Raw genomic sequence first — 24,960 nt, forward strand, 5'->3', positions numbered from 1 at the left:
ACGGAGAACGTGACCGTCCTAAAACAGACACACACCGAGAGGTCGCCCCCCCACACACAACGCATACACCCAACCCTAACCCCAGGGTTAGAAGGAGAGGGCACCCCTAAACACATACACCAGACTGTCAACCCCAGGGTTAGAAGGAGAGGGCACCCCTACACACACATACACCAGACTGTCAACCCCAGGGTTAGAAGGAGAGGGCACCCCTACACACACATACACCAGACTGTCAACCCCAGGGTTAGAAGGAGAGGGCACCCCTACACACACATACACCAGACTGTCAACCCCAGGGTTAGAAGGAGAGGGCACCCAAACACACACATACACCAGACTGTCAATCCCAGGGCTGGAAGGAGAGTGCCCCCCCAAATGCAGAGTGTGTTTTCCTTTAGGGAGCAGAGAGGGAGGTGGAGGGGGGGGGGGGGGGTGACCTTGATTTCCCAGTGAGCAGAGGGCCTGGTGCTCACACATGGCTGCTCTCGTCTCACTCGCTGTTTATTTAAACCCAATAAAAGCTGGAGGGAAACCGAGCCCCGCCGGCCGGGAGAGAGTCTCCGACGGACGCGGAGAGAGGAGGGAATGCCATTCAGGGTGATGGACGTTTGGAGTAATGGTCATCTTCTCACAAGAATAACGGCTTCATTTAGTGAACTAATATATCGATGTGTATTTTTCTCGATTAGGATTTCGGTACGCCATAGGACCATTCTAAATACAAAGCAAATGCTCGCCCTTCATTCTGATTCTTGTGGCCCGCTGCCGTCAGTCCAGGTGGCTTCTACTAACTTAGTCGTGTCCTTGTTCCAAGTCTGGTGGCATGCTCTGATTGCTCTCACCCTCGCTTGTAACTCGCTCTGTTGCTGAAGGACAAAATGGAATGAGTCATTGTAAATACCGGTATAAATCGAAGGATTAAGGACAAGGATTAACGCTCTAAATCAGGAGCCATATGTTAATGATTTGAAAGTCGTCATCCCAGTTAATTTTCTGGGTTGACGAAAGGTACTGCGTTGGCTCAGGGGGCATCTAGTTCGATCCCGTGCTCCTCCTAGCTGAGTGTCGCTGAGCAGGACACCTAAACTGAACCGCCCTTGACCAACAGGCCCTTATCTTTCATGCCCGACACGTCGGAGTGTGGATGTGGCTATGAATGGGTGAATGCTAGGCAATAATTGTAGCTCAGCCTCCATCCTCCAGCCTAGTGATGCCAAAAACCCTCAAGCCTACAACCTTGTTAGGCTCCAGCCTCGTTAGGCTCCACCCTCGTCAGGCTCCAGCCTCGTCAGGCTCCAGCCTCGTCAGGCTCCAGCCTCGTCAGGCTCCAGCCTCGTCAGGCTCCAGCCTCGTCAGGCTCCAGCCTCTGGAACCTAACGAGGCTGTATTGCTGACTTGTATTCCATACATTGGGTGAATGAAGAAGCCATAATATGGTATAAGCATACACAGATTCCCGTGCGTACTGGTATGTGTATGGGTGTGCATGTGATGGGACCTAACCCATGGTGTCTGTCTGTCCGTCTGCACCCAGGACCTGTCCAAGACTCTGCTGCTGTACACGGTGCCTGCAGTCCAGGGCTTCTTCCGCTCCATCTCCCTGTCCCGGGGGAACAACCTCCAGGACACCCTCAGGTGAGGCCAACTGAACACCAGGCCAACTCAGCCCCCTCCAATGCCATAAACGGAAGGCAGTACCGCACCACACAAGACCCAGTGGGGCATACTCCTGCTCCCTTTAAATGGGGCGTAATAAATTACGATCGTACTTCACTAAAAAGTACACTTTACTGTCCACCATAAACAAGGCGTGTGCACTACTTTTATATAATAATAATAATAATAATACAAAGTACTATAACTTCATATTAGAGTACTATACAGTACTAGTACTACCACTACTGCATGGTATATTATTGTATAATACTATGCTCTACAGTTGTAGAAGTACTGTACTGTGAAGTGCAGAGAACAGCCGTAGCTGGAAACCAGGGGCCCTCTTGTGGCCAGAGGTGTGCACTGCGCGGGGGGGTTGTGGTGACAGCTGTGTTCCTCTGCAGGGTGCTCACTCTGTGGTTCGACTACGGCCACTGGCCTGATGTGAACGAGGCTCTGGTGGAGGGCATCAAGACCATCCAGATAGACACCTGGTTACAGGTAATCCTGTCTGTCTGTCTGTCTGTCTGTCTGTCTGTCTGTCTGTCTGTCTGTCTGTCCCAGTCTCTCTCTTTGGCTCCTAGCATCGCTCTCTCAAATGTATAACAATGTCCGAAAAGATGGAAGCGGATTAAAAGGCATCCATAATATAAGTAACGATCTGATGTATTTTTTATAATTATCCTGAATTCATTATTCAAACATATTTAGGCATCTCGTAAAAACAAACTTCGAAACTTATTACTGCATCGTTTATTCGAACTGATTTCAAAATAAAAGCGTCCTGGTCCCCCCATAGTCCATCCCAGCGGTCCCCAGTGGGTCTGAGACCTCTGGTGTCTCCTCAGGTCATCCCTCAGCTGATCGCCCGCATCGACACGCCCCGCGCCCTGGTGGGGCGCCTCATCCACCAGCTGCTCACCGACATCGGACGCTACCACCCCCAGGTAACACAACTACCACCAGGTAACACAACTACCACCAGGTAACGCACACTACCACCCCCAGGTAACACAACTACCACCCCTAGGTAACACAACTACCACCAGGTAACACAACTACCACCAGGTAACACAACTACCACCAGGTAACACAACTACCACCAGGTAACACAACTACCACCCCCAGGTAACACAACTACCACCCCTAGGTAACACAACTACCACCCCTAGGTAACACAACTACCACCCCTAGGTAACACACACTACCACCCCCAGGTAACACAACTACCACTAGGTAACACAACTACCACCAGGTAACACAACTACCACCCCTAGGTAACACAACTACCACCAGGTAACGCACACTACCACCCCCAGGTAACACAACTACCACCCCTAGGTAACACAACTACCACCAGGTAACACAACTACCACCCCTAGGTAACACAACTACCACCCCTAGGTAACACACACTACCACCAGGTAACACACACTACCACCAGGTAACACACACTACCACCAGGTAACACACACAACTACCACCAGGTAACACAACTACCACCAGGTAACACAACTACCACCCCTAGGTAACACAACTACCACCCCTAGGTAACACAACTACCACCCCTAGGTAACACAACTACCACCCCTAGGTAACACAACTACCACCAGGTAACACAACTACCACCAGGTAACACACACACCACCAGGTAACACAACTACCACCAGGTAACACACACTACCACCAGGTAACACACACTACCACCAGGTAACACACACTACCACCACCAGGTAACACACACTACCACCAGGTAACACACGCTACCACCAGGTAACACACACAACTACCACCAGGTAACACACACTACCACCCCAAGATAACACACACTACCACCACCAGGTAACACAGTACCTCCACCAGGTAACACACACTACCACCCCCAGGTAACACACACTACCACCCCCAGGTAACACACAACTACCACCAGGTAACACACACTACCACCAGGTAACACACACTACCACCAGGTAACACACAGTACCACCCCAAGATAACACAACTACCACCAGGTAACACACACTACCACCACCAGGTAACACACGCTACCACCAGGTAACACACACTACCACCAGGTAACACACAGTACCACCAGGTAACACACACTACCACCAGGTAACACACAGTACCACCCTCAGGTAACACACACTACCACCAGGTAACACACACTACCACCAGGTAACACACACTACCACCAGGTAACACACACTACCACCAGGTAACACACACTACCACCAGGTAACACACACTACCACCAGGTAACACACACTACCACCAGGTAACACACAGTACCACCCTCAGGTAACACACACTACCACCAGGTAACACACAGTACCACCCCAAGATAACAGGCGCTAACACACCAGTTTATAACAAAACACACCCATCCTAACACACAGCGCTGTTCATAACAGAACATAACACTTCAGCCCAGGTATCACTCTCTGCATAAGAAGAAGATACAGATTTAGATGAAGTCAAGGTGATCAATGTTGATATGAAGAAACTGTTATTAAACAAGGCATTATTTGGTTTGACCCCCCCCCCATTAGGCGTTGATCTACCCGCTCACCGTGGCCTCTAAGTCCACCACCACCGCCCGCCACAACGCGGCCAACAAGATCCTGAAGAACATGTGTGAGCACTGCAACACGCTGGTGCAGCAGGCCATCATGGTACGACCCGTTTACCCTTCTCTAGCCACTGTTATCAGCCATCTTGGTAGGACACGTTTACCCTTCTCTAGCCACTGTTATCAGCCATCTTGGTACGACCCGTTTACCCTTCTCTAGCAACTGTTATCAGCCATCTTGGTAGGACACGTTTTACCACCTGTAGCCACTGTTGTCGGCCATCATGGTGGGAAGCTCTAATTCTTCTCTAGACACTTTAACTATTCTGTCGTCATTAACATCCTTATATTGTGCTAGATTTGTATTCCCTCTATCTCTATCCCCTGTGTTTATTTATCTTTGAGAAGGAAAAAGTATGAAGTATTAAATCAATGCAGTTATGTTTGACCACTCCATCTCTCTTTTCCTAGAGGTTCAGTTTAAATAAAGGTTCTGTATAAATAAAGGTTGTATTTACATAAAGGATTTGTTTAAATAAAGGTTGTTAAATAAAGCTTGTGTTTAAATGAAGGCTCTGTTTAAATAAAGGCTCTGTTTAAATAAAGGTTGTGTGTTGTGCGCCCCCAGGTGAGCGAGGAGCTGATCCGGGTGGCCATCTTGTGGCACGAGATGTGGCACGAGGGCCTGGAGGAGGCCTCACGCCTCTACTTCGGCGAGCGCAACGTCAAGGGCATGTTCGCCGTGCTGGAGCCCCTCCACGCCATGATGGAGCGCGGCCCGCAGACCCTGAAGGAGACCTCCTTCAACCAGGTCCGTCCCGGGCGGCCGACAGTAGCTTAGCTCAGGCGCCAGCATGAGCTATCGTCAGCTTACACAAGAAAACACGCTAAACTCGGCTATCACTCGCTGACACTACTTAATACCAGCTTACCCTAGCCATCAGTGGCTAAAAACTAGCTATCGCTAGCTAATGACAGTGAACACCAGATATTGCTTGCTAACACTACTTAATACCAGCTAACACTAGCCAGAAGTGGCTAAAAACGAGCTACACTAGCTTATACAGTGAACACCAGCTATCGCTAGCTAAAACTAGCGTATGATGGCTAACACAAGCAAATGCTAGCTTTTAACTGTGATCACCTGCTATCGCTTGCTAACAGTACTTAATACCATCAAACACTAGCTTACACGACTTAGTACCGGCACTCGCTAGCTAACACCATCGGCTATCAGTAGCCTTTGTAGTACACAGACGTTGAATGAGGTCACTTCCTGTCACAGGCGTACGGGCGGGACCTGATGGAGGCGCAGGACTGGTGCAGGAAGTACATGCGCTCGGGCAACGTGAAGGACCTGACGCAGGCCTGGGACCTCTACTACCACGTCTTCAGACGCATCTCCAAGCAGCTCCCCCAGGTACGCCCGCTCAGGGTGGTCGACTCCCAGCCGGAAGGCTCTCGGTTCGATACCCCCCCCCTCCCCATCTGCTCGGACTATCTGTAGGCATGCTGCGGCGCGACGGCCTACCCTGCTCCCTGATGACATAATGTAAATTGTCAGGGTTCTGCATTTATGTTGGGCTTTTCCAACCACTGGCCACTCAAAGCGCTTTACAATATTGGCTAACATTCACCCATTCATGCGCACATTCCCACACCGACGGCGGTGTCAGCCACGCAGGGCGACAGCCAGCTCGTCTGGAGCAGTCAGGGTGAGGCGTCTCGCTCAGGGACACCTCGACGCTGAGCTAAAAGGAGCCGGTGATCGAACTAGCAACCTTCATGTTACCAGTCAACCCGCTCTATCTCCAGAGCCACTGCTGTAGATGCCGTAGTGCTAGATGATTATGCTAAACGTCCGTGTGTATGGAGGACATTTCCTCGTGAACATCATCACACTGTGCTGACAACACGAACGCTGCGGTGAAACCATGGATCCCCGATCGATCCCCGATCCATAATCACTGGAGGGGAGGGCTCCGCGAATACCTTCCCCACTCGCTGAAACTATTGAGGAACTCTAACTTTTCCTCCACCGGCGGCAGCGGCCCGTGTTCTAACACAGCCCGCTGCCGGAGAGAGACGGGGACGCTGGTGAGTCACTATTGATGAGTCACCATGGTAACGACCCAGCCAATAGTGGATTTCCAGAGAAGAAAAAACAGCGACAGAGCACTACAGTGTCCTCAGTGGTTCACTGTGTCCGCCCTGAGGCCTCCGGGCACCGCGCCACGCCTCAGCCACGGGGTCCTTCAGAGGACGTTCACCGGAGCCCCGGTCAACCCCCCCCGCCCCTCATCCACCGTGCTTTAACGGCGTTTCTATTAAAAGGTAAACGGGCTGGATTTACAGCGCGCCCGCGGTGAACCGCTGAACGCCTCCCATTACCTCTCGCCGGGCCGGCGGCGGCCTCGTTCGGGGGCTGACTAACGGCCGCCGGAGAAGGACGGGGCGACCCGCAGGGGAGAAAGTTGTTTAACAAGAGAGCGGGACTTTATGAGCCGGCCTGCACTCCCTCTTAAGTGCCCCCTGGAAGGAACGGGCAGGCTGCCTCCCCCTCGCGTCCCTACCCTCGTACCCGAGGTCTCTGCCTTCGTAACGAGCCTGGGGTTTGTTCCCTGCCCCATTAGCAGGGCTCTGAGCGTACCCGCGCTCACCGGCTCCCAGACGGCGCCTGCATTATTTAAAACGGAACGACAACGCCGGTGCGGTCGGTCGGGGAGGGCAGAGCGACCGAAGGCGAACACCACCGACGACGTGCCCGCGAGCGTCGCTCAATACATGAGTTGGCGTGTTTCACGGCTGTTTGATCGGATAAAGGGTAAAGACTGCGGGGTTTAGGTTCAGGTTTAGGTTAGAGTGCGTTTTAGTGCGTATAGAAACAGCCCAGGCAGGCTTCCCAGCCTGCCTGGGCTGTTTCTATACGCACTAAAACGCACATCATCATCCAGGCCATGTGTACACTAGTGTAGGAATCCTGCCGGTGTTTGCGTTGAGATCAGTGGAGTGACTCGATTCATTCCCGTGAACACTGGTTAGTATTCCCAGTGAGGGCAGATGGATGATCGTTTAAGCACACTCGGGGTGTACTACAGTTTCCCGATTCTTTTTCTCGTAGAACCGACCGTGACACTGCATACTTACGCTCCTTCTGAGAATTGTCGCCGTCGCCAAATGCCGTCCTCAAAATAAAAGCCGTGCTGTGTGTTTATTTCGCGACCTACTGCATCGCGTGCTAATGTTAATAAGTAACGATGCCTCTGCATCGTGTTAATACTAATTAGCAGTTGTACCGCACCGTTCTATGCTAATGCTAAAAAAGCAACGGTACCAAAACATTGTGTGTAAATGCTAATTAGTTTATTGCGCCAAAACACTGTGTGCTGATGCTAATAAGCTGTTGTACCTCTCCATTACATCTTAACGCTAATTAGCAGCTGTACCCACGCAGCCTGTATCGAGGCTTATTAGCAGCCCCACCTCTGCAAAGTGGGCTGACGCAAACGAGCCTCCTCACGTCACTTCATCAAACCCTTCCTCGGCCCCTGGCCCCTGTCCCTCCCCGTCCCCCAGCTGACGTCCCTGGAGCTGCAGTACGTCTCCCCCAAGCTGCTGATGTGCCGGGACCTGGAGCTGGCCGTGCCCGGGACCTACGACCCCAACCAGCCCATCATCCGCATCCAGTCCATCGCCGCCTCCCTGCAGGTCATCACCTCCAAGCAGAGGCCCCGCAAGCTCACCATCATGGGTAAGGGTTAGGGGCCACAGGGGCCCCGCAAGCTCACCATCATGGGTAAGGGTTAGGGGCCACAGGGGCCCCGCAAGCTCACCATCATGGGTAAGGGTTAGGGGCCACAGGGGCCCCTAAAGACCACCATCATGGGTAAGGGTTAGGGGCCCTTAAAGACCACCATCATGGGTAAGGGTTAGGGGCCACAGGGGCCCCTAAAGCTCACCATCATGGGTAAGGGTTAGGGGCCAGTGGGGCCCCTAAAGCTCACCATCATGGGTAAGGGTTAGGGGCCAGTGGGGCCCCGCAAGCTCACCATCATGGGTAAGGGTTAGGGGCCAGAGGGGCCCCTAAAGCTCACCATCATGGGTAAGGGTTAGGGGCCAGAGGGGCCCCTAAAGCTCACCATCATGGGTAAGGGTTAGGGGCCAGAGGGGCCCCGCAAGCTCACCATCATGGGTAAGGGTTAGGGGCCAGAGGGGCCCCTAAAGCTCATCATCATGGGTAAGGGTTAGGGGCCAGAGGGGCCCCGCAAGCTCACCATCATGGGTAAGGGTTAGGGGCCAGAGGGGCCCCGCAAGCTCACCATCATGGGTAAGGGTTAGGGGCCAGTGGGGCCCCTAAAGATCACCATCATTGGTAACACTTATTAGCCAGAGTGGCCCCTAAAGATCCCCTGATGGTAAGAGTCGGTGGCCCCTAAAGATCCCCATCATGGTTTAGAGTGGGTAACCATTGCTAGGACATATATAGGACAACCTTCCCACTGGATGAAAGCCGTCAGTGAAGCACATTATCCTTCGTCGTTTGTTTGACGGCAGACCCAATCAGCAGTGTGTTCTGCCAGGTGAGACGCCCATACCACCACTCAGACCTACTCAGTGTTGTGGTCTTCATCACACGCTCGTTGCTCTGTGGCATTCCCCCCTAGCCGCTGTCGACCCGTGCTGGACAGCAGCGGAGCCTTGATTTCTCCCTTGTTCATGGACGGGTGCTCCACCAAAAAGGGTGGAGGAAATGAGTCTAACTCTTCCTGGCACTCGCCTCCACCTCCGTCAATAAGGCTGATTGTTTGTCCACCACCACGAGTCACTCCTCCAGAACAGCCTTCTTCCACTGGAGCTCGCTGCCGTCCTGGGCTGACCCATGCCGGGTAACTTTTTCACTGCCGTCATCGCTCTTTGTTCAATTGGAACCACTTAAGGGTGGCGGCCTTCCGCCCACGGGGTGATCAAGCCTTCTCCCTGAATCCCCTTGCTCAGTGGAGAACGGCAGAATACACAAAGGCGCATTTTAAACAAAAGAATGTCGGCTACTGTGCAAAAGTTAAAGAGTGCGTTTTTAAAAGTAACTTCAGCTGAGAGAGGCAATAAAAAACAACAGGCGAAGAGAAGCACATAGTTTGGATTCTCTCCTTGAGATGTTCTGTGCAGTTATAGCAGTTGGAGTTTACTGTTTACAGTAAATGGGACTGTAATTTTCAAAAGTAACGTCACTGTTGACATAATGACCAATTGGGACTGTAGTATTCTGTGAACATCCTTACTGCACCGACGGCGATAAATTGTTTCTCCTTCTAGCAAATGTACTTTTTGTAAATCACTTTGGATAAAAGCTTCTGCTAAACGCCTTGAAGGTGAATCTAAATGTAATTAGCGATGTAACTCATTTTGCAATAATGCCCGGTGTCCCTTGGGTTCGGGTTATATCCATGGATATGAATGCGCCATTTATTTAAATGGGTTTCTGTAAAGCCCCGTCCAGCCAGGACGTGTGTCAGAGGGGCGAGCCCCCCATGCGGTGAGGTCTCTGCAGGGTGAGTCCGGGGCCTCACCGGGCACTGTGGTGTCTGTCGCCCCCTGCAGGCAGCAACGGTTGCGAGTTCATGTTCCTGCTCAAGGGCCACGAGGACCTAAGGCAGGATGAGAGGGTGATGCAGTTGTTTGGTCTGGTGAACACATTACTGGCCAATGACCCCGCCTCCCTGCGCAAGAACCTCAGGTAGGACCCCACACAAACACACACATTTATACACACACACACAAAAGCATGCATGTAGGCTGGCACGCACACACACATTGCTTTTGGCCTGCTTATATTTCAACTTTAACGATTTAAACATTCGGAAAAACTACAAATTATGCGCAGTGCCAGATCAAAGTTATAGTTTGATCTAGCACTCACTTTCCTCATAATATTTTATTAGCAATGTAAGGTACAAATCCAAAAATTATTGATCTGATTGTGGAACTCCAATATTGTAATTGTGCAGCCCTAATGCGCCTGCATTAACACACACACACACATACATACATACATACATACATACATACATACATACATACACACACACACACACACACACACACACACACACACACACACACACACACACACACACACACACACACACACACACACACACACACACACACACTCAAAGCACTTGCCGCACTAAGAGCATAACTGGTGTGTAGTGGCTCTCTGGTTCTGTGTCCTGTGTAGTGTTTTATTTTGTTCCTGGGGCCGTATTACAGATACTTCCTATCTTAAGACCTAAGTTAAGATAGGAGAAGTGTAAGATAGGATTGTTCTCAATTTGGTATTACAGAAACCTATCCTATCTTAATTTAGGAATCCTATCGAATCTCAGTTAAAGATATCCTAAGTAGGCGATCTAGTATCGACATTCAGCTTTTATGTCCGTTACCTAGCAACAGACGTGCGCATCGAATATTTTTTAACTATGGCAAGCGCTGTGATTGGTCCTCTAACTAAATCATTTCCTGAATCACTTCCACATTGTTTACTTTGCACATTAAGGACCAATAAAACACCAAATAAGTTTTTAAAAGCTTTGGAAGTTAATTTAAAACACTGTTTACATGGTTTGTAGTCAACATATAAGATCGAACGGGCGGTGAACTGCATTGCGTGTCCGACATCCCGACGGAGAGCTTTGAATGCTCGAGGGGTCTCCGTGGTTACGGAGTCGGATTACGGATTTAGCCTTTCCGCAAATATATTTCGTCGATCACCATTAGGCCAACGTCCACAATTTTGCTGCGCTACATTTAATAAGAGAGCTGCCAACTAGCTAATTTGTAACAGTAAATGACGATTAGGAGAGAGCTGATGGGTCATCCTATGGTTGGGACAGTTTATTTGGGATTTTGGTCATTCAGGATATTTCAGTAATTTCCTATCTGGAGTTAAGATAAGAGAACTCTGACTGTAGGATCTGCCGTTCTGTAATGACTCTTGTCCTGAATCTCGATCCTAACCCTTGTTACCATAGTTACCAAACAGTTAAGACAGGATTTTTCGAGATAGGACGTTTCTGTAACACGGCCCCCCGGTGGGTTTCTATGTTTGACCTGTTGTCACTATCTGTACGTCTCACTGGAAGAGTCCTCTGGCTCAATGTGTAGATCAAGGTTGATGATGATGATGATGATGTTGATGATGATGATGATGATGTTGTTGATGATGATGTCGTCGTCGTCCCCCCCCCCGTCCCCAGCATCCAGCGCTACGCCGTCATCCCCCTGTCCACCAACTCCGGTCTGATTGGCTGGGTGCCCCACTGCGACACGCTGCACGCGCTCATCAGGGACTACCGCGAGAAGAAGAAGATCCTGCTCAACATCGAGCACCGCATCATGCTGCGGGTTAGACCCCCCTCACTAGTACCCCCCAAACCCTGACTCATGACTAACCCCGGGGTTAGACACCCCTCACTAGTACCCCCAAACCCTGACTCATGACAAACCCCCGGGGTTAGACCCCCCTCACTAGTACCCCCCAAACCCTGACTCATGACAAACCCCCGGGTTCGACACCCCTCACTAGTACCCCCAAACCCTGACTCATGACTAACCCCCGGGGTTAGACCCCCCTCACTAGTACCCCCCAACCCTGACTCATGACTTACCCCCGGGGTTAGACCCCCCTCACTAGTACCCCCCAACCCTGACTCATGACTAAACCCCGGGGTTAGACACCTCTCACTAGTACCCCCCCACCCTGACTCATGACAAACCCCCGGGTTAGACACCCCTCACTAGTACCCCCAAACCCTGACTCATGACTAACCCCCGGGGTTAGACCCCCCTCACTAGTACCCCCCAACCCTGACTCATGACTTACCCCCGGGGTTAGACCCCCCTCACTAGTACCCCCCAACCCTGACTCATGACTAACCCCCGGGGTTAGACACCTCTCACTAGTACCCCCCCACCCTGACTCATGACAAACCCCCGGGTTAGACACCCCTCACTAGTACCCCCAAACCCTGACTCATGACTAACCCCCGGGTTACACACCTCTCACTAGTACCCCCCAACCCTGACTCATGACTTACCCCCGGGGTTAGACCCCCCTCACTAGTACCCCCCAACCCTGACTCATGACTAACCCCCGGGTTAGACGCCCCTCTCTAGTACCCCCAAACCCTGACTCATGACTAACCCCCGGGTTAGACACCTCTCACTAGTACCCCCCAAACCCTGACTCATGACTAACCCCCGGGGTTAGACACCTCTCACTAGTACCCCCAAACCCTGACTCATCACTAACCCCGGGGTTAGACACCTCTCATTAGTACCCCCAAACCCTGACTCATGACTAACCCCGGGGTTAGACACCCCTCACTAGTACCCCCAAACCCTGACTCATGACTAACCCCGGGGTTAGACACCTCTCATTAGTACCCCCAAACCCTGACTCATGACTAACCCCGGGGTTAGACACCTCTCACTAGTACCCCCAAACCCTGACTCATGACTAACCCCGGGGTTAGACACCTCTCACTAGTACCCCCAAACCCTGACTCATGACTAACCCCGGGGTTAGACACCTCTCACTAGTACCCCCAAACCCTGACTCATGACTAACCCCGGGGTTAGACACCTCTCACTAGTACCCCCAAACCCTGACTCATGACTAACCCCGGGGTTAGACACCTCTCACTAGTACCCCCAAACCCTGACTCATGACTAACCCCGGGGTTAGACACCTCTCACTAGTACCCCCAAACCCTGACTCATGACTAACCCCCGGGTTGAGACACTCCTTACTAGTACCACCGAACCCTGACTCATCACTAACCCCCGGGGTTAGACTCCTCCCTGACCGCTGGTGTTCCACCACTGGTTCCACTGGTCCGACCGCTGGTGTTCCACCACTGGTTCCACTGGTCTGACCGCTGGTGTTCCACTGGTTTCACTGGTGTTCCACCACTGGTTCCACTGGTTCCACTGGTCTGACCGCTGGTGTTCCACTGGTTTCACTGGTGTTCCACCACTGGTTCCACTGGTCTGACCGCTGGTGTTCCACTGGTTTCACTGGTGTTCCACCACTGGTTCCACTGGTCTGACCGCTGGTGCTCCACCACTGGTTCCACTGGTCTGACCGCTGGTGTTCCACCACTGGTTCCACTGGTCTGACCGCTGGTGTTCCACTGGTTTCACTGGTGTTCCACCACTGGTTTCACTGGTCTGACCGCTGGTGTTCCACTGGTTTCACTGGTGTTCCACCACTGGTTCCACTGGTCTGACCGCTGGTGTTCCACTGGTTTCACTGGTGTTCCACCACTGGTTCCACTGGTCTGACCGCTGGTGCTCCACCACTGGTTCCACTGGTCTGACCGCTGGTGTTCCACCACTGGTTCCACTGGTTCCACTGGTCTGAGCGTTGGTGTTCCACCACTGGTTCCACTGGTCTGAGTGCTGGTGTTTGTCGTTCAGATGGCGCCGGACTACGACCACCTGACGCTGATGGAGAAGGTGGAGGTGTTCGAGCACGCGGTCAATAACACGGCCGGAGACGACCTGGCCAAGCTGCTGTGGCTGAAGAGCCCCAGCTCTGAGGTACCCCACCCAGTACACCACCCAGTACACCACCCAGTTCACCACCCAGGTCACCAACCAGGTCACCACCCAGTACACCACCCTGTTATCTTACTGTAACCAGCTCTGAGCTACACCACCCTGTTAACGAGGTGCACTGCTCTGAGCTACACCACCCTGTTAACGAGGTGCACTGCTCTGAGCTACACCACCCTGTTAACGAGGTGCACTGCTCTGAGCTACACCACCCTGTTAACGAGGTGCACTGCTCTGAGCTACACCACCCTGTTAACGAGGTGCACTGCTCTGAGCTACACCACCCTGTTAACGAGGTGCACTGCTCTGAGCTACACCACCCTGTTAACGAGGTGCACTGCTCTGAGCTACACCACCCTGTTAACGAGGTGCACTGCTCTGAGCTACACCACCCTGTTAACGAGGTGCACTGCTCTGAGCTACACCACCCTGTTAACGAGGTGCACTGCTCTCCGTCCCCCAGGTGTGGTTCGACCGGAGGACCAACTACACCCGCTCCCTGGCGGTCATGTCCATGGTGGGCTACATCCTGGGACTGGGGGACAGGTAAGACCTCAGGGTCCTAGAGACCTCCACCCGCACCACGGACACACACCGTCACCACGGGGTCAGGCGCTGATGGTGTTACCTCCAACACTCGTGAATAGTTTACGATCGATGCGACGACCGCATTGTCTCCCTCAATGATCCACTGTTGTTGTTCCTCCTGGGATTATAAGCATTAGTATCATCTCCTCTTCTCTCTGCTCTCCACTCCCTACTTCTCCCCCCTTTCCTCTCCTCCTCTCCTCTCCTCCTCCTCTCCTCCTCCTCTCCTCCTCCTCTTCCTCCTCCTCTTCCTCCTCCTCCTCAGGCATCCGTCTAACCTCATGTTGGACCGACTCAGCGGGAAGATCCTCCACATCGACTTTGGGGACTGTTTCGAGGTAAGACTCCCCCCCCCCCCCCTCCTCCTCTCCCAGAGCCCCCCCCCCCCCCCCCCCCCCTCTGCTCTCCTGACCCCGCCCCCTAACTTCCTGTTCCTCTTCTCCCAGGTCGCCATGACCAGGGAGAAGTTCCCAGAGAAGATCCCGTTCCGGCTGACCCGGATGCTGACCAACGCCATGGAGGTAGGCCCTGGAGGAGATGAGGACCTAAAGGGGAACCGTCTCGCTCTGCTGTATTACCAGAGCAGGGAGAACCGCCTCATACCGGGGGGGGGGGGAGACGTGCTGATAGGTTGGAACCGTTGAGGTCATCGGACCAATCACAGACCAGTGATGTCAACGGCCCAACGTTTCAGCCGTAGTTGTGTGTGTGTGTGTGTGTGTGTGTATGTCTGCGTCCCCTTGTGTGTGTGTGTGTGTGTGTGTGTGTGTGTGTGTGTGTGTGTGTGTGTGTGTGTGTGTGTGTGTGTGTGTGTGTGTGTGTGTGTGTGTGTGTGTGTGTGTGTGTGTGTGTGTATGTGTCCCTGTGTGTGTGTATGCGTGTCACTCTGTCCGTGTGTTTGTGTGTGTCCCTGTGTGTGTGTGTCCCTGTGTGTGTGTGTGTGTCTGACCGTCTGTCCGTGCGTGCAGGTGACGGGTCTGGACGGTAACTACCGCATCACGTGCCACACGGTGATGCAGGTCCTCCGGGAGCACCGCGACAGCGTCATGGCCGTGCTGGAGGCCTTCGTCTACGACCCGCTGCTCAACTGGAGGCTCATGGACAGTAAGCCGCGCACGCACAACAGCACGCACAACAGAACGCACAACAGCACGCACAACAGTGGGGAGCGCAGACGCTAACCTAGCCTAGCTAAACAGGATATGCGACGGTAGCATCCAAGGCTAATTTAGTATCTCAGGGTAAATTAGATTAGGTTAGCATGAGATGCTAGTTTAGCGTCGTAGGCTGGGATGGCGTATCCTGGGATGCTAACCCGTGCGTTGTCGTTAGTGCAGTGTATAAAACCCCACAACTTCAGAGAGTTGGGCACAAAGTTATTTTCATGCCCAACATTCATGACCACTTCTTGTCTGGCCGCCGATTAAAATTGCCGGGTAGTTTCTTTGTCTACTTCAGCTCTTTGTAGCGCTGGCTGAAAGAAGGCTCTTTAGCGGGTTCTGTGTCGGCGGCTGGAAGGACAAGGCCAGTCTGGCTCTCCTATTATCCCCGGTCACAGTGAGAGGGCCCAGAGTGGAAGTGTCCTTCACAGAGCCCTTCAGGAGTTATTAACGGCCGTAAACACGTTCTGCTCTGTATTCCAGCCAACACCAAAGGAAACAAGCGCTCCCGAACCCGGACCGACTCGTACACCGCCGGCCAGTCAGTGGGTGAGTTCTGGAGGGGCGGAGTCTTGTTGAATGTCACGGTGTTGAACGCCACGGTGTTGAACGCCACGATGTTGAACGTCTCGTGTTGAACGTCACTGTGTTGAATGTCACGGTGTTGAACGCCACGGTGTTGAAAGTCTCGGTGTTGAACGCCACGGTGTTGAAAGTCACGGTGTTGAACGCCACGGTGTTGAAAGTCTCGGTGTTGAACGCCACGGTGTTGAAAGTCTCGGTGTTGAAAGTCTCGGTGTTGAACGCCACGGTGTTGAAAGTCTCGGTGTTGAACGTCACGGTGTTGAACGTCACGGTGTTGAAAGTCTCGGTGTTGAACGTCACGGTGTTGAACGTCACGGTGTTGAAAGTCTCGGTGTTGAACTTCACTGTGTTGTACGTCATGGTGTTGAACGACTGTGTTGAACATCACGGTGTTGAACGTCACGGTGTTCAATGTCGGTGTTGAACGTCACGGTGTTGAACGTCAGGTTGCTGAACTTCAGGGTGTTGAGGGTTGGTTCTGAACGTTGTGTGTGTTTTCTGTCCATTCAGAGGCTCTGGAAGGTATCGACCTGGGAGAGACCACCCATAAGAAAGCAGGGACCACCGTGCCGGAGTCCATCCACTCCTTCAGTGAGTATCTGTGCGCCTGTATTTGTTTGTGTGCCTTAGAGTGGCTTCCACCCACTCGGCAGCGTCCTGTCTGTGGAGTATACGTATTAAGTATATATTATATAATACACAAAATGTAATTAGTGGTTCTTGTTCCATTCAGCAACATGCTACCATTTCCATTTGTTTAGTTTTGTGTAACAGAATTGTAATCAGCAGGACGGCTCTGCTGGTGGTCGGCCAGCTCAGTCTGGCTGACATTTATTCCAATCAAACTCAGCAATCTTACCCACAGCAATCTGCACGCAATTTGTCTGCTGAAATGCAGTTTTGTATGAAAATTGACTTTTGTGTGTGTGTGTGTGTGTGTGTGTGTGTGTGTGTGTGTGTGTGTGTGTGTGTGTGTGTGTGTGTGTGTGTGTGTGTGTGTGTGTGTGTGTGTGTGTGTGTGTGTGTGTGTGTGTGTGTGTGTGTGTGTGTGTGTGTGTAGTCGGGGATGGGCTGGTGCAGCCTGAGGCTCTGAACAAGAAGGCCATCCAGATCATCAACCGGGTCCGAGACAAACTGACAGGTGAGACCCTCACACCCCCAACATCTGCCCCCCCCAACACCATCTACCCCCCCCACACCATCTACCCCCACCACCATCTACCCCCCCCAACACCATCTGCCCCCCCCACACCATCTACCCCCCCCCCCACCATCTACCCCCACCACCATCTGCCCCCACCCCCACCATCTACCCCCACCACCACCATCTGCTCTACCCCACCCCCACCATCTACCCCCACCACCACCATCTACCCCCACCCCCACCATCTACCCCCACCACCACCTACCCCCACCCCCACCATCTGCTCTACCCCACCCCCACCATCTACCCCCACCATCTACCAACACCATCTGCCGCAACATGCCGATTTTCAAATCGGCATGTTGCGGCTAACAACTCACACCTGGTGGTGTAATACGTCCCCTTTAAGACGAAGCCCCTCCCCCCGGCAGCGTTCTGATTGGTTGTGTGTCTCTCCGTGCAGGGCGGGACTTCTCCCACGACGAGACCCTTGACGTGCCCACCCAGGTGGAGCTGCTCATCAAGCAGGCCACCAGCCACGAGAACCTGTGCCAGTGCTACATCGGCTGGTCAGTACCCCCCCGCTGTCTCCCCCTCCCCCCTCCCTCTGTCTCCCTCCCCCTGCCTCCCCCTCCTCCCTCCCTCTGTCTCCCCCTCCCCCCTCCCTCTGTCTCCCCCTCCTGCCTCCCCCTCCTCCCTCCCTCTGTCTCCCTCCCCTGTCTCTCCCTCCCTCTCTCTCCCCCTCCCCCCTCTGTCTCCCCCCTCCTCCCTCCCTCTGTCTCCCCCCTCCCTCTGTCCCCCCACTCCCTCCCTCTGTCTCCCCCCTCCTCCCTCTGTCTCCCCCCTCCTCCCTCCCTCTGTCTCCCTCCCTCCCTTCCCCCTCCTCCTTCTATCTGTCTCCCCCTTCCCTCCCCCTTTCTCCCTCTTCCCTCTGTCTCCCCCCTCCTGGGCTCCGTATCCTTCTCCCTGAAAACTCCAAACTGTGCAGGACATACAAAATGGTGGACGTGAAGCGAGTCTCCTGATTGGTCCGTCGTCTCCTCTGTCCCCAGGTGTCCATTTTGGTAAAAGGCGTTTTCCGGCAGCGAGTCGCTCCTATTGGAGCAGAGCGAGAGGAGTCAGCGGAGAGGCGGGGCTTCCACCGCGCCGGCCGGGCTGAACATCCAACTCTCCCGCTCTTCAATGTTGCCGTTACTTTTATTAGTATCAGACATTTTTATCTTATCTTACGACGGCCAGGGTCGCCTCTGAGCTAACCCGGTTAGCATTAGCTTTAGCCCCTCCGCGCTTCCTCACGTGGTTGTCGACGGCAACGCTGTCCCACGCCGGGGCTGACCACGCCTCCCTCGCCACGCCGCCCAGAGCTCCTCCCACACACACACCCCACCCCCCTGTTGTATCTTATTGTGTATTAACGTGTCGATTTTGACCAGAACCTATCGTCTGCCTTTTACTAACGTGGACCTCCCGTGGTCGTTTCATAACGGACCAGGTGGGCGGGGCCACTGGTCTGAGGCGTCGTGATGTACCGGCAGTGATGTGCCAATAAATCAGAGGACGATTCTCACTACACTGACTGCTTCTTTATTCACACCGCGGCCGTCGAGGGGGTGAGGTGGGGGGGGTGAAACCACGGGCAGACGGTTTGGAGGAAGGCTGTCCTCTATCACGGGGGGTTCCCTGCCGCCGTGCCTTGAAGCAAGGCATGGTGGGCCGCAGCCTTTCTTCTTCTGGACGTCACACACATCATGAATCGTTTATTCCACTTCATTTCAATACATATCTGTGATCAATCGTCTTGTGTCCGTGTGATAAGGTTTCCGAGAGCGCTCTGCAAACATTTTGCGACACCACTTTCCTGCTGCTTTGCATGCCCCCCCCCCCCCCAGGACCCCCACTGGACTGTTCTGCTCTCGTGCCCACAGATGGCAGTAGGACTCCTGCTCTGAGTCAGTGCCTGACACACACACACACACACACACACACACACACACACACACACACACACACACACACACACAGACAGACACACACCCTCCCCCCCCCCCCCCCGGTGACGTGGGTTCATCCTGCTCCTCTCCAAAACGGAGATGTTTGTGTGAATCGCTGCACCTCTCCAAGCAGGGGAGAGCCCTCCAGTCTGCTGCCCGACCCCCCCTCGAGGTCCTCTCCCGCCCGCACCCCGATCCTTACCGGAAGCAGAGCATCACACCGCGGTAGAATTAAAGGAGCCGCGCTCTGGGAAGTGTTTTCACCCAATATGCTTCCTAGTGTAAGAGGGAACTGCTCTCTTTGCGCGTTGGAGCCTCCGTGATTGGACCAATGATTGGACCAATGGCGAACGTGAACCACAGCCCCTGAGGTCATCCGTCCCGAGGTTCCAGCGGTGTCGTCGTCGTGGAAACGGGGGTAACAGCCCCCCATCGTTCCCAGCACTCGTACCGAGCAGTACTCTGACCGTTAGCCTCATAGCATAATCGCCTGAAACGTATTTTAAGGTTCATCTTGTTGTCAAATAGGCGACTTATACTGATACAGATACTGATTGTGGAATGTAAAAAGCAAGCTGATTGGCTTTGGGTACAGCCAATGAGGCGCGGTCAATCAGCGGTGTTAGGGGAGTTCCATTTAGGTTAGATATCACAATTTAGCGAAAATATGACCTTGGCGATGATGATTTGACGAGGCTAACGATGTGTTAGAAACGTTCACCCTCAAGGCTTAAAGACGCAGTCCACCAGCTCTGGCCTTCAGCTGCTCTGCGGGGGGCCCCGGGGTCCCATCAGGCCCTGGGAGGTCTGGGCGTAGGAGGAGGGGCTCCCGGCTGGCTGCTCCATCTTCTCGAGGGGGGGGGGGGGGGACTCATTGCTATTCCCCGTCCCTGTCTTGGCGTCGTGTCGTTTGTTGCGGCTCCTCTGAAGGTTAATTACTTATAGATAGTTAGGATTAGAGAGCAACAGGGAAAAAAGCAGAGCCAATTGATCTCTTCCACGGCGCGCTCACCCCTGCAAAGTCACACTCCTACCACATTAGGAGACAGACCCGGCCATTATCTATTTGCATCGATTGAACTCCCCCCCCCTCCCTCCCTCCCTCCCCCCTGCCTGCCCCACCTCCACTTTTCCAATGCCCACACAATCACAGATCTGCATTTTCTCCCCTTGTGTTCTCCCTTTCTTACCTCCTCTGTTCCGCTCTGTCGCCCCCCCCCCTCCCCCACCCCCTCCCCTCTCCCCATAAAAGCTCCTTATCTGCAAAGTGAGTTTTTCTTTGAATACATCTGTCCCTCCTCCCTGGTCGCCTGCTCCTTCCTGCTCCTCCCTCCTTCCTCCTCCTCCCTCCTCCCCCCTCCTCCCTGCTCCTCTTCCTCCCCCCTCCTTCCCGCTCCTCCCTCCTCCCCCCTCCTTCCCGCTCCTCCTCCTCCCCCCTCCGTCCCGCTCCTCCCACCTTCCTCCTCCCCCCCTCCCCGCTGCAGAGGGGTCGATGCCCTGGGTTAGAGCCGCAGCATCGATCGCCCCGGGGATTTAGCCGTTAACCAATTCTGGAGCCCCTCCGGGCGGACGAGAGAGAGAGTCTCTCTGGACCCCCCCCCCCCCCCCCCCCCCCCCCACAGAACACGATGATGATGACGAAGGCTGTGCTCCATCTGGTCGCAACGCTCGGTTGCACGCGTGGTTTTAAAATAGGCCGCAGCCATCCTCCACGTTCACTTTATATGTATGTCATGTTATTTCGGGCGATGAACTGTGTTTAGATTCCGTTGTTCGCCGCGCGGGGGAACGGCTCGGAGCCGGCAGAAGGGCTGTGGCGGTACCTCCGGGGTTCGCTGCCCCCCCAACGGCAGGGGTCAGTACTTGCAATCGTCCTTTTTAGTCCTTTTGGATAAAAGCGTCTGATGAATCACAGAATTCTGATTTAAGAAATACGAGTAGTTCTCAGTAGTAGGGCCAGGGACTAGACCCCATGACCCTCCGTCAGCCCCCAGCTCTGCCTCCCGAGCTGCTGTCCTTCCTTACATGTTGGCAGAGTACTGTTCTTCAAACCTCCACAACCCATCTCCTGAGAGGGCTCCACCAGAATAGCCAAAGGCACCTGGGCCTGCCTGACCTACTTCTGTCGGTGGACTGTCCTCCCGGGGTCATAGGTCGCTCGGGACCAGGGGAACCGCACACACTGTTCCACCTTTCAAACACCCCCTCTGGCATCTACTGTGGTCTTTGCTCCACGTCTTCATCAGCTTGTAAATCTTCCCCGGCCGTGATAAGCCAGTGATTCACTGAGTGCAGCCTCCTTACATGTTTAAAGGAGAGGGCTCCGGCTCCCGGTGGACAGGCCCGGGCACCGCGGACAGGAGCCTTTTCCAGTCTCTGGCATTCACACCTCCTCTGGAAAATCAATAGCACTCACTCACAGCTGCTCAGACGCATGGACACACCTCGTAGGGCTCTTCCACTGGGAGGCGGACTCACTATGGCCTAGACCCTGTTGGAAGACCTAGACCCTGTTGGAAGACCTAGACCCTGTTGGAAGATCTAGACCCTGCTGGAAGACCTAGACCCTGCTGGAAGATCTAGACCCTGCTGGAAGATCTAGACCCTGCTGGAAGACCTAGACCCTGCTGGAAGATCTCTACCCTGTTGTGCGTTGGTCCCCTCAGAGGTTTGCTCACGGCACCGTCTCTTTTCCTCCATGAACTCAGTTTTACATTTCCACTGGCACATGATATTTAAAATTATGTGCTCTATACTTGTATTTAACCTTTACCTTTTATTCCTATTCATTAGTTGGTTGACGCTTTTATCCAAAGCACCTTGGAGGTCATTTGGATCTAGTGTTTAGATTAGAGTTTGGTGTATAGATTCATGGTATTAATGTGAAGCCGTTCTGCTCTGGGACGCCCACAGGTAGACCTCCGGTGCACAGCGGGACTCAAACCCAGAACCCTCAGACGTACCAACAGGCTATCAAACCAAAGATACATAATATCTATTAAAGAGGCTTTTCAAAACAGGAAGTGAGTGGGAGTCGGCGTAGGCGGGCCGAGGCGGCAGATCGATTGTGTAGGGCTTCATTCCGGAGAGTAGGAGTCCTGTCTGGGCTTTCGTACCAATGGAGTGGGCTTGTGAAGGCAGCCAGGCGCTGGCTAGACGTCATGTTATAGACCTGCTAATGAAATGGCAGATCATTTAATGCCAGAGCAGCGGCCAGAAGCATGACCCACTTCTCCAGAGAGGCTCGTCTCTGGACCAGCTGTTCCCGGACTCCATGTTCAGACCGTCTCTACAACGGTCTTCATGTTCTCTCTTTCTCGTTCTGTCTCTCTGTGTCTGTGTGGATCTGTTTTCTCTCTCTCTGTCTCTGTCTCTGTCTCTGTCTCTGTCTCTGTCTCTGTCTCTCTCTCTATCTCTTCCAGTGTTTAAGTGAAGCTCCAGATTCTTCCTTCTCCGGAGAAGGATAGAAGAGGGAGCGAGGGAGAGGTGTTATTGATGCGGCCCCTGGGGCGTTCGATCCCGTGCCGTGGAGCGTGTAAAGCGTGGTCAGGCGGGCCGGTCGCGGCGTGCCGTGACGCCGCCATCGATAACCTTGACAGCAGTTTAGCCACCGGAGACCTGCCACTCCTCCAAGGGTGTTCGGATCACGATGCCGGCTAGCGCCTCTTAGCTCCCCGCAGGCTTAGCTCTGCCTGCTAATTGTGTCATGACCATGCTAGCTTAATCTTAGCTACTTTAGTCCTGCCTGTTATTGGTGTGCCGATGATGCTAACTAGCTCCTTGCTAGTTTAACCCTGCCTTCCAATGGTGTCCTGACAATGCTTGTTAGCTCCTTGCTTGTTCTGTCCTGCCTGTTATTGGTATGCTGAGAATGCTAACTAGCTCCTTGCTAGTTTGACCCACCTAATGGTGTCCTGGCGTTGCTAACTATCTCCTCGATAGTTTAGCTCAGTCTGCAAAGTTTTCGGTCTGTTTTTAGCTATGTTTTGCCGCAGGGCTGCATACTGACTATTTTAAGGTGTATTCCCTTTTCTGGATATTCATACGAGTTCTCCTAAGATCCAGGTGTTTGAATACCCTCCAAACATAAGAATAATGGTTGAGAATCTCCTGACTATTAAGTATCAGCGCTACTTCAGGTGAGACGCAGTGTATATATTAATATCTATAGACCTAGATATACATAGCATACCGAGTTGGCAGTTCGTTACTTACACCTAAATCTCACAAGTACACTTGACGTATAATTAAGTCGAGGCAATTTGCATAAGTCCAATACTTCTAAGAGGAATCTCCACACCCACTCATAACTCAGTTTAATGATTCACCAAACCTCTCTCCGTACTGGGTAGCGAAAAATATATTAAATAATATAAACAAAAGAAATCCACGAGAAAGAGCTTAAAAGATTCATACTGAGTGGGCGCCTGTGACCCGTTAATGTTACAGGACCCCAGCGTTAATGAGGTCATGCATCCATAGCAAAGGAGCAACGCATGATGATAGCAGCCAGGTCTGAAGCTAGCCGCTGGCATTCAAATAGCAGCTAGGTCTGAAGGGGTGCGTATCTATGTTCCCCGGGTCCTATGTTGGGTCCTATGTTCCCCGCTTTGTGTGTGACCGGGGAACGTAGGACCCTGTGAGCAAATCTTTTTTTCGTAGGATGGTAGGGGCAATTACCGCCTTTTTTTGCCTCTGATTCGCCTGTGATTGGTTAGAATGTTTCTCTTCCGATTGGTTATGGTTAGGGTTTGGTTTAGGGTTAACCATTACCCTAAACCCGACCCTAACCCTTTGAACCCGGGGAACTAGCTGCTAGCATTATGATAGCAGCAGGGTCTGAAGCTATCCGCTATCCCTTAATAAGCGTCATCTCTATATAACAGCCTCTAGGTCTGTGGTTGGAACACTTTCCCGAGGCAGATGATGAGTTGGTTTCCTTCATGTCACAAAGCAGCATCTCTGACCAGCCCACAGCCCAGGGCCGGAGGCTGTCTGTCCGAACCTCTGCTGTCCTGCTGTCTGTCTGAACCTCTGTCGTCCTACAGTCTGTCAGTCTGCTGGCGGCTGTCTGTCCGAACCTCTGCTGTCCTGCTGTCTGTCCGAACCTCTGTCGTCCTGCTGTCTGTCTGAACCTCTGTCGTCCTACAGTCTGTCAGTCTGCTGTCCTGCTGTCTGTCTGAACCTCTGCTTTCCTGCTGTCTGTCCGAACCTCTGTTGTCCTGCTGTCTGTCCGAACCTCTGTCGTCCTGCTGTCTGTCCGAACCTCTGTCGTGCTACAGTCTGTCAGTCTGCTGGCGGCTGTCTGTCTGAACCTCTGTCGTGCTACAGTCTGTCAGTCTGCTGGCGGCTGTCTGTCTGAACCTCTGTCGTCCTGCTGTCTGTCTGAACCTCTGCCGTCCTACAGTCTGTCAGTCTGCTGTCCTGCTGTCTGTCTGAACCTCTGTCGTCCTACAGTCTGTCAGTCTGCTGTCCTGCTGTCTGTCTGAACCTCTGTCGTCCTACAGTCTGTCAGTCTGCTGTCCTGCTGTCTGTCTGAACCTCTGCCGTCCTACAGTCTGTCAGTCTGCTGTCCTGCTGTCCGTCTGAGCCTCTGTCGTCCTACAGTCTGTCAGTCTGCTGGCGGCTGTCTGTCTGAACCTC

The 24,960-nt window shown here is 53.2% G+C and overlaps 1 protein-coding gene across 1 annotated transcript in view; it reads left to right on the forward strand.

Moving 5' to 3' along the window:
* The window catches only part of mtor (mechanistic target of rapamycin kinase), a 103,177-nt gene extending 84,289 nt beyond the window's left edge, over positions 1-18,888 (forward strand). The window contains exons 40-58 of the mRNA XM_056594499.1: positions 1,538-1,638; positions 2,064-2,160; positions 2,508-2,606; positions 4,212-4,334; positions 4,860-5,042; positions 5,517-5,651; positions 7,808-7,982; positions 9,830-9,965; positions 11,488-11,635; positions 13,712-13,834; positions 14,313-14,395; positions 14,703-14,775; positions 14,884-14,958; positions 15,406-15,541; positions 16,081-16,146; positions 16,693-16,773; positions 17,243-17,323; positions 17,790-17,895; positions 18,379-18,888. Coding sequence (XP_056450474.1) covers positions 1,538-1,638; positions 2,064-2,160; positions 2,508-2,606; positions 4,212-4,334; positions 4,860-5,042; positions 5,517-5,651; positions 7,808-7,982; positions 9,830-9,965; positions 11,488-11,635; positions 13,712-13,834; positions 14,313-14,395; positions 14,703-14,775; positions 14,884-14,958; positions 15,406-15,541; positions 16,081-16,146; positions 16,693-16,773; positions 17,243-17,323; positions 17,790-17,895; positions 18,379-18,394 — 2,037 coding nt within the window. The 3' untranslated portion in view covers positions 18,395-18,888. The remainder of the gene's footprint in view (positions 1-1,537; positions 1,639-2,063; positions 2,161-2,507; positions 2,607-4,211; positions 4,335-4,859; positions 5,043-5,516; positions 5,652-7,807; positions 7,983-9,829; positions 9,966-11,487; positions 11,636-13,711; positions 13,835-14,312; positions 14,396-14,702; positions 14,776-14,883; positions 14,959-15,405; positions 15,542-16,080; positions 16,147-16,692; positions 16,774-17,242; positions 17,324-17,789; positions 17,896-18,378) is intronic.
* The last annotated feature ends 6,072 nt before the right edge of the window (positions 18,889-24,960 follow it).

The sequence above is a fragment of the Gadus chalcogrammus genome, chromosome 1, assembly GCF_026213295.1.
Source record: "Gadus chalcogrammus isolate NIFS_2021 chromosome 1, NIFS_Gcha_1.0, whole genome shotgun sequence".
In the NCBI taxonomy this organism is placed as follows: Eukaryota; Metazoa; Chordata; class Actinopteri; order Gadiformes; family Gadidae; genus Gadus; species Gadus chalcogrammus.